This window comes from Ovis aries, chromosome 7 (assembly GCF_016772045.2).
Source record: "Ovis aries strain OAR_USU_Benz2616 breed Rambouillet chromosome 7, ARS-UI_Ramb_v3.0, whole genome shotgun sequence".
NCBI classification, from domain to species: Eukaryota; Metazoa; Chordata; class Mammalia; order Artiodactyla; family Bovidae; genus Ovis; species Ovis aries.
The window spans coordinates 26,196,297-26,210,048 of record NC_056060.1 but is presented as its reverse complement, the minus strand read 5'-3'; the positions used below and the strand labels follow the sequence as shown (position 1 = coordinate 26,210,048).

At 38.1% G+C, this 13,752-nt stretch overlaps 1 protein-coding gene across 1 annotated transcript; it reads right to left on the bottom strand.

The window, feature by feature from the left end:
- Positions 1 to 2,128: 2,128 nt before the first annotated feature.
- Positions 2,129 to 3,069, bottom strand: LOC101108659 (olfactory receptor 4F15-like). Its single transcript, XM_027972195.2, is given in 2 exon segments — positions 2,129 to 2,541; positions 2,544 to 3,069. Coding segments are annotated over 2 exon segments (930 nt in total). The 5' UTR covers positions 3,061 to 3,069.
- Between the last annotated feature and the right edge of the window lie 10,683 nt (positions 3,070 to 13,752).

Genomic DNA, 13,752 nt, shown 5'->3' with positions numbered 1-13,752 from the left:
GTACTACATTTCTCTGTAATGGTCTATGGGGGAAAAGAATCAGAAAAAAGCTGAGCATATTTATATGTATAACAGATTCACTTTGCTGTACACCTGAAACTAACACAACCTTGTAAATCAACTATGACCCAAGGAAAATTAAAAAACAATTTTTGAAAGACTTTGTGTCCAGGCTTATTGCTTAATAGACCTTGAGGATATTGAACATATTTGTTTCTCAGACACTTCTTCAGTGAAATGAGATAATGAGAATATCCACTCCATAAGACTTATGAACAATGCTGAAATTGTAAAAAGCACTATATGAGTGGCATCAGTTATTACCTCCCCTAGGACACAAATAATGACAAATCAACTCCATTGCATCATGAAAGAAACTTCAATTAATAGATTTCTTTCTATTCTTTAGCAGTCATATTAAATAACAAACTGCACAATCTCTTGTAAGAGAGAAACCATACGGATTTTATAAATATTTCTTTTTCTATTTGCTGAAATATTTATCTTTCTGGGAGAGACACAGTGAACTTAGTGTGACTTACTTAATCAGAGTACACAATTTACCAATCACATTTATTTCCCACAGTAGAGAGAGCAATATTAACTGTTAAGTATTGGGGGGGGTGGATTTCAAGCCTACAAAACAGAATTTAATCAAAGGTCTTTCTGAACACCAGTGAAGACAAAAGAATGCTATTTGATAATGAATTTTAAATGTTTTTCATAATTAAAGCTATGGTCTAAAATTTGGCTCTGGTAGGACCTACCTTTGTTATGGTAATAGTAGAAATAAGGAAAAGTTTTACAACTGGTAAAGAAGTACTAATGACAATTTTGTAGGGAAAAGAGGTACAAATGAGAGATGCAAAGCTCTCCCTTCAAACAGGACTACAGGAGAAAGCTGAAAGAGTTGAATGTGAACAGAAAATCAAATACAAAGTTGGTTTGAAAGTGAAAGCTATGGTACATATACACAATGGAGTATTACTCAGGCATTAAAAAGAATACATTTGATTCAGTTGTAATGAGGTGGATGAAACTGGAGCCGATTATACAGAGTGAAGTAAGCCAGAAAGAAAAACACCAATACAGTATACTAACGCATATATATGGAATTTAGAAAGATGGTAATGATAACCCTGTATGCGAGACAGCAAAAGAGACACAGATGCATAGAACAGTCTTTTGGACTCTGTGGGAGAGGGAGAGCATGGGATGATTTGGGAGAATGGCATTGAAACATGTATAATATCATGTAACAAACGATTTGCCAGTCTAGGTTTGATGCAGGATACAGGATGCTTGGGGCTGGTGCACTGGGATGATCCAGAGAGATGGTATGGGGAGGGAGGTGGGTGGGGGGTTCAGGATTGGGAACACGTGTACTCCCGTGGTGGATTCATGTCAATGTATGGCAAAACCAATACAGTATTGTAAAGTAAAATAAAGATATATATATATAAAGAAAGTGAAAGGTCAGTGACCTGGCAACTGGAGGCACGGTTTCTGGTACCTATCTCTCTCTGGTGACTTCTTGCTGTGTGCTCTTTGGCAAACTGTAGCCACCTCTCAATTCTTGGGTTTAGCATGTGCAACTGTGGGAATGAGAATTAACACTGTTGGTAATCTATCCTAGCTTTAAATACTATAATTTCTACATAGGATTAATAATTTTCCAGACTCCCAGATAGACAAACGATAAAGATGCAAAAATATGTAAAAAACTGGGGAAATAAGAAGTGGAGTAGGAACAAAGATAATTAAAATCAAGATTGGTAGTAAGTAGATGAAAGAAAATAAAAATGCCCAGTTTGTCTATCAATATAATAATTGGTCAATAAAAGGAAGATCAAATATCATTATTTGCTCATTTACATGGTACTCTTTTAAGACCAGGTAGATTACAAAGGACATATGATTTGCTTTTTAACACTTCGATGTACAGAGTATCAAAGAATGACATGATTTGTAATTTAATGGTGAAATAGATATCACAATTTATTAAACAAGATATTTCTAAGCATACAACACTGCCTAAGTTTTGAATATTTCTCTGAAATTGCATAATGTCTTTTCTGAAACCAGCATGAGAGAGAATCTATAGTTCCATATCTTTATAGTAATTCAATTAGGAAATATTTTTATAACGCACAAAATGACTGCACAGTCTCCTCATTGCCACATTCATCTCCTTCTTCCTGAAAGTATAGATGACTGGATTCAGAAAAGGAGTGATAAATGCATCAAAAATAGCAAGATATTTATCTAAGTGTGATGTGGGAGAAGACCAGGTGTAGAAAAACAGTGGCCCAAAGAACAAAACCACCACACTAATATGAGCTGACAAAGTGGAAAGGGCCTTGGATAACCCACGAGAAGCATGTTTCCAAACAGTAAACAGAATGAAGATGTAGGAAATGATCAGCAAGACAAAGGAGCCCACAGAAATGAGCCCACTATTGACAGTTACCATGAACTCCAGTTGTTGGGTGTTTGTGCAGGCAAGTTTGAGGAGCCGAGGAAGGTCACAGTAAAAACTAACACATTAGGACCACAAAAAGGTAAATCCACTACAAAAACCAACTGAACCAATGAATGTATAAGCCCAATGGTCCAGAAAGTGGCTAAAAACTGTAGACACATTCTTGGACTCATGATGGTCAGGTATTGGAGAGGCTTACATATGGCCACATATCTGTCAAAGGCCATGGTGATGAGCAGCACCATCTCAGTGCCACCAGCAGCATGGCTAAAGAAGATCTGGGTAATACATCCACAAAAGGAGATGGATTTATGCTTCTTGAAAATATTACAAATCATTTTAGGGACTATGATTGAGCAAAATACCATGTCAATGACTGAAAGATTAGCCAAGAGGAAATACATGGGGGAGTGCAGATGAGAATCCAAGGCTACAGTGAACACAACGACAAGGTTTCCCATCATGGTTGCAGAGTAGAACAAAAAGGCGAAGACGAAAAGGAGGAGCTGGATCTCCCATGAAGTGGAGGATCCCAGGAATATGAACTCTGATACTATGGATTGATTCATTACACCCATTGCCTCAGACACCAGGATCACTTTTCACTTTACCTAAAGGAAGAAGGAAAATGAACAAGCATTACCTAGACAATATTGGTATTTGAGAAAGAAAGCCTCCAGTCCATGGAGAGAAAATTATCATGTTAATATCTCACATAACCAGTCTTCACTACATGTACACCTGACTCCTGCTTGAAAATGAAGTTGCTCAGTCGTGTCTGACTCTTTGCAACCCCATGGACTGTAGCCCACCAAGCTCCTCCATCCACAGGATTCTCCAGGCAAGAATACTGAAGTGGATTGCCATATCCTTCTCCAGAGTATCTTCCCAACCCAGGGATCGAACCCAGGTCTCCCGCATTGAGGGCAGACTCTTTAACCTCTGACTCCTGCTTAGAGGAATACTATGGTTCCCATATGGCATTATCAATTTCAAAACTACTACTATTAAATTATTCTTCCTCTGGACCTCTTTCCTTTTCGGTTTCTCCTAGTATTACTTGGCTATTTCCTATTTCCTGTTGCCTGGTGTGTTTTACTTCAATAACATGTCATCTTCAAACTCTTTTGATCATGATTTCTAATGAATGAATATTATTTCAGCCATTCATAAGAAAGTGAAAGTGAAAGTCACTCAGTAATGTCTGACTCTATACAGTCCATGGAATTCTCTAGGCCATAACACTGATGTGGGTGGTCTTTCCCTTCTCCAGGGGATCTTCCCAACCTAGGTAGTGAACCCAGGTCTCCCACATTGCAGACAGATTCTTTACCAGCTGAGCCACAAGGGAAGCCCAATTCATACGAGCCACCTAACAGCTCCTCATGTACAGCATATAGCTTTCTTAGTCTCTGTTCTGTCAATCATATGGCTCAATTAGAGCAATGTGGACTTAGGTGCTCAGTTGTGTCCAACTCTTTGTGACTCATGGACTGTCGCCCACCAGGCTTCTCTGTCCATGGGGATTCTCCAGACAAGAATACTGGGGTGGGTTGTCACGCCCTCCTCCAGGGGATCTCCCCAACCCAGGGATTGAACTCAAGTTTCCTGCATTGCCGGTGAACACTTTACCATCTGAGCCATGATGAACCTTCAGAACTTTCCCTTTTTCGGAGGGAAGGCTTGATCAGAAGGACTTAGGCATCTTTCTTTCTTTTTCAAAATTTCATTTTATTCTTCAAGTCACAAAATCTCATTATAAATATCCCAGCTCAAATGCTCCCTTACTTGTGAAATCTTCCAAATTGCCCAAGTCTCTATACTTCCTCTGCACTGTTAGCATTTATTTAGCATTTATTTCACTGTCTCATGATTGTATAAATTTTCATCTCTTTATCAAAACATAGTCCTTGTGTACAGGAAGAATGTCTGGTTCATTTGAGTAGTCCTCAATGCCATCACAATCACCAATAATGACTAACACAACCAGGTACTTTATGAGTTCTTCACACTTGTTGAATCAAGAAAGCATATCAAAAATGGCCATCATCAAAGTCTACAAATGATAAATGCTAGAAAAAGTGTGGATAAAAGGGAACAGTTCTTCACTGTTGGTGACAATGTAATTGGTGCAGACACTATGGAGAATGGTATGAAGTTTCCTTAAAAACGAATAGAGTTACCATATGATCCAGTAATTCCACTCATGGGCATATATCCAAAGAAAACTCTAACTTGAGAAGATACATGCATTCCAATGTTCATTTTAGCACTGGTCACAATAGCCAAGACATGGAGCAACCTAAAAGTCCATCGACAGATGAATGGACAAAGAAGACATGGAGATGTGGTACATATGTACAGTGAAATAACGGTCATAAAAAAGAATGAAATATAAGGCCATTTCCCACAACATGGATGAAGCTGGAGATTATTGTCCTAAGTGAAGTAGGTCATAAAGAGAAAGAGAAATATATGACATCACTTACATATGGAATCTAAGAAATGATACAAATGAACAGATTTACAAAACAGAAACAGACTCAAAGACACAGAAAACAAACTTTTATGATTACAAAAGGGGAAAAGGGTCAAGAAGGACAAACTGAGAGTAGGGAATGAACAGGTTGATTCCAAACTTCTAATATAGGATATCAATTCTTGATTTAAAATAGTCAATAAAGGCCTTTGATATATCTCAAAATGGAAAAAACATTTTATCTTATAAATGATGCACATTCATCATATCCTAAAAGATAACTTTGCCACATAAAGACAGTCACATTTCTTTTTTAAAACACATTTGGAATGGTTAAAGAGTGACAGAAATAAAATACTGGGTGAAGAGTTAGATAGTGTCTGTGTCTTTGTTGAGAGAGGGGGATAATTGAGGTTCAAATTCCAGAAAAAGAAAAAAGGATATGAGCCAGATCCCAGCATGGGGAGGTAAAGACAAACCTACAATCCTTCAGAAGCAAGAACTGGCAGAGATAGACTATCAGAGTTCCACTGTTTAATGAGGTGTTCCTGACTTAGCACAACATCTGTTTCATCACTGAAACAATTTATACAGAATAAGATATAGGAAGTTACTCTTTTATTATCACAAATGTGATTGGTGGGAGAGTTTATGCTAGGGTCAAGGCAATGGCACCCCACTCCAGTACTCTTTCCTGGAAAATCCCATGGACAGAGGAGCCTGGTAGGTTACAGTCTATGGGGTCGCTAAGAGTTAGACACGACTGAGTGACTTCACTTTCACTTTTTACTTTCATGCATTGGAGAAGGCAATGGCAACATACTCCAGCTCTCTTGACTGGAGAATCCCAGGGATGGTAGAACCTGTTGAGCTGTCGTCTATGGGTTCGCACAGAGTCAGACACAACTGAAGTGACTTAGCAGCAGCAGCAGCAGCAAGAATCCCTGACTCTGGTTGAAAATCCGTTGTATTTTAATAGTTTCCTATGTCTCCTGTAACAAATTGCTGGGAACTTAGTAACTGAAAAATACAAATGTATTATCTAACAGTTCTGGAGATGAGAGAACTGAGACGGGTCTTCCAAGCTAAAAATTAAGGTGTTGGCTGAGTTGCATTCTTTCTGGAGGATCTAGGAGAGAATCAATTTCCTTGCTTTTTCTAGGGTTGTCTGCATTCTTTGGTTCATGACCCCTTCTTCCCTCTTCAAAGTACATCACTCCACATTCTGCCTCTGTCATCACATCTCCTCCCTGACTCTGATGTGAAGTCTTTTCTTCCATGTAAGGTAACATATTCACAAGCCCAAAGACTAATACTTGGACATCTTTGGGGACCATAACAATATTCTGTATACCACAACTTTCTTACATGTGAACAAATAATTTGGAAGAAAAAGGAAAATCTTTTTGCCCTAAATATTGAGATATTGAAGGAGGAGGTACAAATTGTGCATCTCAACTTTTCCCCTGAAACTACAACTAAGTGATTTGTGATTCCAACTATATCCAGGACCGAGCCTGAATAACTAATATCCAACAATGATAGGGAACATATGATGATCACTCAACCAAAATCTTCTTGGACAAGTAGGTATATGATTGACTCCCGATTGACCCTTCTCTGAATGATTTTTGTTCATTAATTCAATAACTATTTTTGAGTGCTCAGAATGCCAAGCACTATTCCAGTCACTGGGGATATATCATTGACAAGAATTCCTGCCTTTGAGGAGTCCATATACATTATAGGAAATGCAATTTTGGTCTGTTACATACAGATTTTTATTCTCTAGAAAGGATAAGTACGTTTGAAGAAATGTTCTGTCATTGAATACCTGGGATTATCAAAGAGTCTAATCTGCTTTTAGCTCAATTTCCACATTCAGGAAGTTTCTCCTCAGTTTTCTGACTGCTTCCTTTATCTCCTTTATCTGAATGTTCACATCTGTAATTTCTATCACACTGATTTTCAGCAGTTTTCTAATAAATATGCATGAATTTTCTCTCTCTGAATATATTATAAAACTTGAGGTAGGACTGATGTACCATAATCCTTTGTACTGATTGAAAAGCAACTCAAAAATGATGCTGGCTGGATTTCTTGGCTTATTCACTCATTCATTTAACAAATATAATTTATGTAGCATCTATAAGTACCTTGTACTTTGCTATTAGAATAAAATAAAGATAAAAGAATAGATATCAATTATGTGGAATAAAATAATGAAAAAAAATGAATAGATGTAAAATGGGACCATAAAGTTATCAGAACAACTTTAAGAGTTGCATAAATCATTTTATGACTTCTAAACAAATCTCCATAATATGAACTAACTAATCAAAATTTATCTATGAAATGGAAAGAAAAGTAATGCAAAAAGAATTCCTCTGACCACTAAGGGAAAAAAATGCTCCTAAACAAAAGTATTTTAAGACTTCCCTGAGGTGGGCATAAAAATGAGAATACACTAGGAAGTGAAAATATAAGTAGTGCTTCCTCCAAATTGAAATTTGAATAGCAAAAAATGAAAATGAGAATGGCAAAGGAAATGCTGGTAAATTTGACTATTCATGAACTTATAAGAAATAGAGTTAGAAAGTTAGAAGATGATTTGTAGGGTCGTTCAGAAAACAAAAAAAATCAGAGATTCTGTGTGAAGTTTATACCAAGACAGAGGCTAGCTAGAGGACAGGAAGGACTTTTTAAAAAAGAAGTTTAATGCTTTTAATAAATCAGAAGTAAAATGAAAGAAAGATGAGAAAAAGAAGTGCAAAGCAAAACTGAACTGTTGAATGCAGCAGGCGGCCAGGAGGTGGTCAGTTAGATGGAAAATTATAATAAAAAGGAAGAAATGGTAGAATGGGAAGTTGTTCAGATGCATGATCTTAAAAGCCCCAGTACCCTAGATTGTTTTCTAATAGAAACCTAGTTTAAGAATTGATTTCTTTTAGGATAACATAATGAATTCCCTAGTTTTAATTACATTACTAAGAGGAAAGTGCTTCATTAAGCTATTACAGACAAAACAAACAAGTTACCAGATTACTTTCCTTAGCTGAGATCTTATGCATGCAAGACATGAGAGCATTGTCTCATGAAGAATGAAGAAATAAGAGATCCATTTTAATACTAATTCATCATCCAAGAAGGATTAGCTTGAATAGGTTGCTGCATAAGGCAGAGAAAGAGCAGATGAGCTCAGCAGGAGACAGGAATGACAGCTAGGAAAAGGAGAAATGAGATCAAAGACAAACTGCATCTACTTTAAAATTCCTTCAAGAGCAAAGACAATACAAACAGCAAATGTCAACATATCTGGAAACTTACGCAGCTCCTGTCTTCAAGGCTTCAAATTTCTTGACTATTCATCTAATGTCTTTAAGTTACAGTTTAGTCTCTGAATGACTTCTAGCAGGAGATGCTGGGTTCTGGGTGCTTGGTCAATTTCAGATATGCTGGACCTCCTATGGAATAAGTACGTGCTCTCCTTAAGACCATTGTCTTTAGGAGATACACCACTTTGAATTCTCTAGTTTTGGTCTAACTATTACTTTCAAGAACTATAATGAAACGAATTATGGTTATTATTTATTTAGACTTAAATAACTAGGGCTTCCCAGGTGATTCAGGGAGAAGGAAATGGCAACTCACTCCAGTATTCTTGCCTGGGAAATCTTATGCACAGAGGAATCTGGCGGGCTACAGTCCATGGAGTCACAAGAGTCGGACCTGACTTAGTGACTGAGCGCACACACACTTAAGTTATTATGATACGTGACAAATCCAGATTCTGCAGCATTTGTATAATCGCCATTTAAATGTCTTGATCTATATGGAAGTAGAATTGGACCACACTTAGAATACACTTAAAATTTTTGGAAGAAAGCAGAGAGAGATACTCATTATGACCAATTAATAAAATCAGTGAGCCTAAAGAGATCTAAAAAATATGTTCTGACCCAGTTCCTTCCTCTAGTTTCTCCATCCAGGATATGTCAGGTCTTCCTCAGTTTGCAAAATTTCCTGCTTTTTATTATTGTTATAGTCCAAATGTTCTTCCTTACAAAAAGAAAATCTCTCATCCTTTCAATTAAGCCACTTATTCTTTCTCTGTGAATATAAAGAAGGTGTCAGAAACTCTTTCAGATAAATGTTTAATATCCTCGAATATGGTCAAAGCAAATGAAGATAACTCATCTGTATTCTCTAGTTTTAATCACATCAATTCCTTTGGCCTTTCTTCATAGGATCCATCTTCTATCCCATTATCTGTGTGACTCTAACTGCCCTCATTTCACTACCAAAAATAGTGACCTAGAAAGAATTCAAATAAATATTTAAACACAAAAGTAAAAACAGAAGGTTTGATGGCTGGTTTCTAAGCATTATTCATTTAGTTTCGTAGCTTTTTCCTCTTTTTTTTTATGACCTAATTTTAACTGACACTACATTATTTTACTTTAGGGTGAATTAGATTCATAGATATTTTTCTTCTAAGCAAGTCTTCAATCATTGTTTCCTCACCTTGATTCACTGAATTTGGGGTTTTATTTTTTTATTTTGCCTTCTCTGGACAAGAAGCATATTTGCCTTTATTTTCAGTGCTAATAGATTTCCCTAAAGATCCTTGTTAAAAGTTAACAATTCAAACTGTGTCCTAGTCCTGATCACAGTGTGGACTCCAGACTCTATGATGTGTCTTCAGTCGCACCTTTAGATCTCCGAGTCACTTTCAAGTCCTAGTTAAAAATTAAGGTTAGTTCTTGTTCTTCAGGGAAGATCCTCTGGAGAAGGAAATGGCAACCCACTCCAGTACTCTTGCCTGGGAAATCCCATGGACGGAGGATCGTGGTAGGCTACAGTCCCTGGGGTCGCAAAGAGTCAACGAGTCATGTTCACAAGCATTCATATTCATTCCCCTATTGTGTTCATCATCTCACCAGCACCACCTGTTTCTTCCTGGCTCCAGGCCGAAGCTTAAATGATATCTAAAAAATCAAACTGTTACCTGAGTTTTCCTTGTCACTGAAGTTTATCTAGTTTAACATATTCCTCCTATTGTCAATTTCACTCCATCACTCCTTCAAGAGAAGCCTTGTAGCTATTCACAGATTATTATCCGAAGCACACAGAGGTATATAAAATGTTTCTAAAAATGGAAAAAATAGCTAATTAACTGCACTAGAGTGTAGTGACCAAATAATGTTATAGTGTCCTGGGATTGTAAAACTAAAGTTAGTAAGAAGTCAAGGAAATTGTCTTTTAAAAATATATATTCATAGTGATCAAAGCAACAAAGGGGAAAATGTTGATAATGACTCAGAGGAGGGAGGGAAGACATTGGAATATTAAGAAAATCAGTATTACTTTATTAAATAATGAAAATCATTTTACTTGCCAATACAAATCCTATCATGGGGAGTGAAAGACTCCCCGGGGAATTTGATGATAGTCGTTTTCCAAGAAATTCGTACAAACAATATGAAACTATCTCATAAATATAAATTTTCTCTATACATTCATAAATTAGGCAAGTGAAAGAATAAATTAGAAAAGTTAATTTAAAATAGTTTTAAAATAATTTTGTTTACTTATTTATTTATGGGTGCACTGGGTCTTCATTGCTTTGTGCAGAGTTTCTCTAGTTGCAGCAAGCAGGTCCTACTCTTACTTTCAGTGTGTGGGCTTTTCAATGTGGTGGCTTCTCTTGCGGTGGAACACAGGCTCTAAAGCAGGTGGGCTTCAGCAGTTGCGGCTTGTGGGCTCTAGAGCACAGGTTCAGTAGTTGTTGCCTGGGCCTAGTTGCTCCATGGCATGTGAAATCTTCTCAGGCCAGGGACCAAATCCATGTCTCCCTAGTTGGCAGGTGGATTCCCCAGCCCTGTGCTGCCAGGGTAGTCTAAAAATAGCTTTTTAATGTGACTTTTATAAATAAGTTTACCACATTATAATAAGAAGGTTTTTCCTAACTTATATATGTTTCTTCCAAAGCAACTTGTACAGTTGGTCAGTCAATTCAGTCACTCAGTTGTGTCTGACTCTGCAACCCCATGGACTGCAGCATGCCAGGCTTCCCTGTCCATCACCAACTCCCAGAGCTCTCTGAAACTCATGCCCATCGAGTCGGTGATGCCATCCAACCATCTCATCCTCTGTCATCCCCTTTTCCTCCTGCCTTCAATTTTTCCCAGCATCAGGGTCTTTTCCATTGAGTCAGTTCTTTGCATCAGGTGGCCAAAGGATTGCAGCTTCAGCTTCAGCATCAGTCCTTCCAATGAATATTCAGGACTGATTTCCTTTAGCGTGGACTGGTTGGATATTCTTGCAGTCCAAGGGACTCTCAAGGGTCTTCTCCAACACCACAGTTCAAAAGCATCAGTTCTTCAGTGCTCAGCTTTCTTTATGGTTCAGCTGTCACATCCATACACGACGACTAGAAAAACCATAGCTTTGATTATATAGACCTTTCCTGCTATCTAGAAGGCCTAATATTTATTTGTTGAACTTAACAAAAAAATCCAGTCATTGGAATAATTCCATTGTCTTTTACTGTGCCTGTCATTTGGAGGTGGAAATAATATGAGTAAAGAAGTTGACTTCAAAATATTAAGAGAAAGTAGCAGGAGTTATTTCCCTCTGTCTTCAGCCTCAGGTATAGATAATGAGGTAACCACGTTCCTCAGTTCATAGTACATTGTCAGCATTGGATAACAAAGGGCTTGCTTTTCTTTTTTATCCCCTTAAACTCCATTTTCAGTCCCTTTACCTCAGAGAAAACCATTTCTAGGGTTTTAAAAATATATTTCAGTATTGTATGTGCTACCCTAAAACATGCATATTGTTTTGTATGTATCTACATGTAAAAGATTTTTATACATATTGCTCCGATTCTTTGTTCACTTAGCCCATATTGCTATGTGTACTTTCAGTCTATTACTCCAAATACTGCATAGTAATCCACAGTGGGTATGCACTACTTTTTAGCTGTCTGATTACCTAATGACAGACACCCAGGTTAGGTTACCTCCAGTGTTTTCAAGCTGCTGCATAAGACTGCACAAGTATTGAATGACTTTTCCTCCAATTTCTTCAACCCATACATGGCAATAATGTTAATATTCAGCTGGAACACAGTTGTTTGATTAAAGTAATTGTTAAAATTCTATAATATGTGCCCACTGATTGGAATATAATCACTGTCACAAGTCCTTTCAAGCTCCACTTGTCACCAAGATCTTTCCCAAGAATTCCTTATGAATTCTCTACTAAAAGTTAATGCCTGGAAAAGCAAGATTCTTCAGGACCCTGTTCCAACTCTGGAAAGCACATGTTATGATGGGTCAGTGTCTTTACCATGCAGTTATGGAACATCTGTTACTTGGCATCTTGACTAGGCTTGAAGGATTTAAAACAGTGTCATTCACATCGATGGCGTCTTAATGCTGACTTTTAGCTATGACGGTCTTCAAGGGTTCTTTTATCATTCAGTTGTCCTGCCAAAGCTTCCTTACTTGGTGATGAGGAAAACTGCAATAGGACAAAGGCAGAAGCTGCAAAGCAACCTACACCTAAATTCTGGAATTCACGCAACATCATCTTTGCCACATCCCATTTGTCACAACAAGGCACAAGACCAGGCCAAGATTTAAGGATGGGAAAATAGACTACACCTCTTGGCAGGAAGAGGTGAGAAAAATATTGTGTGTATGTTTAATTAATCAACCAGAAACTACATGACTACCCACTTTGAGTTGTGTTGATTGGCTAAGTCTCAGAAATCAGTTTAATGTGGGAATTGATATATGTCCTACAAGACTTGAAGGTGCTGTTGCTCCAATTTTTACTAATTCAAAGAATCGTCAGCTGTCTTCCATTCCTGCTTTTGTCTTAGATTCAATAGATTTGTAATAAGTTATTTTAATTTTTTAAGTAAGTTTGTATCCTGATCCTATATATGAGATTTAGTTGAGCTATTGATCTAGAAACCTCTGTGCCTGGGGCCAAACAGCCTCCCAGTTGTTTACTAAAGCAGAGATATGGTAACATGACTTGGTTTGAAAGGAGTCTACAGGTCCTTGGGAAAACTTGTCACCATCAACAAATGAGATTGAACGTACACAGACGACCGTCTGATGAGCTTGAGTGTCCATAGGGAGGCTGTCTGGTGCATTTGAGAGACTGTCATTATATTAATAAAAGTAAAGACATCTGGCAGAGTAGGCCAGTCTAAGTGGCAAGGCCTGGTGGGGAGTAGAGTGGGCGGTAACTACTACTGCAGAGTGAAGGTACGGCTGGCCACTCTCTAGTGAAGCTTCTCTATCCTTTCCCACCGTGTCCTCAGAGTCCTCCACATCCTGTGCTCTCTGAAAATGACGGGACTGTGAGGCGAATGAAAGACCTGCACAACTAGAGCCCCAGTCTCCTCCCTGGGAATCCCTTCCTCCAGAAGAGGCTACGCGAAACAGAAGCCAGGCAAAAGGGTGGGCAGCCCAGACAAGGCCACAAAGGTCCAGGCTACGATATGTGGGCAACTCAGGGATCAGCAAGTTTGAAGAATGCGGGCAGTGGGTCAAGGAGATATTCATGCACCACACAGACTGGCCTCTGCCCTTGAAGTAGAAGAATGGCTCCCGCATGGCCATAGAACAAAGGGTCTATACCTCTTAGATGAGAATCTTTACCCCAGAGTACCTTGGGAACTCTAGAGAGAACACTTGGAGGAGAGAATCCAGGAAAAGATTAACTTTCTGCTTCGCAAGCAGGTCAGGAAAAATGAGACTTGCAATGTTAT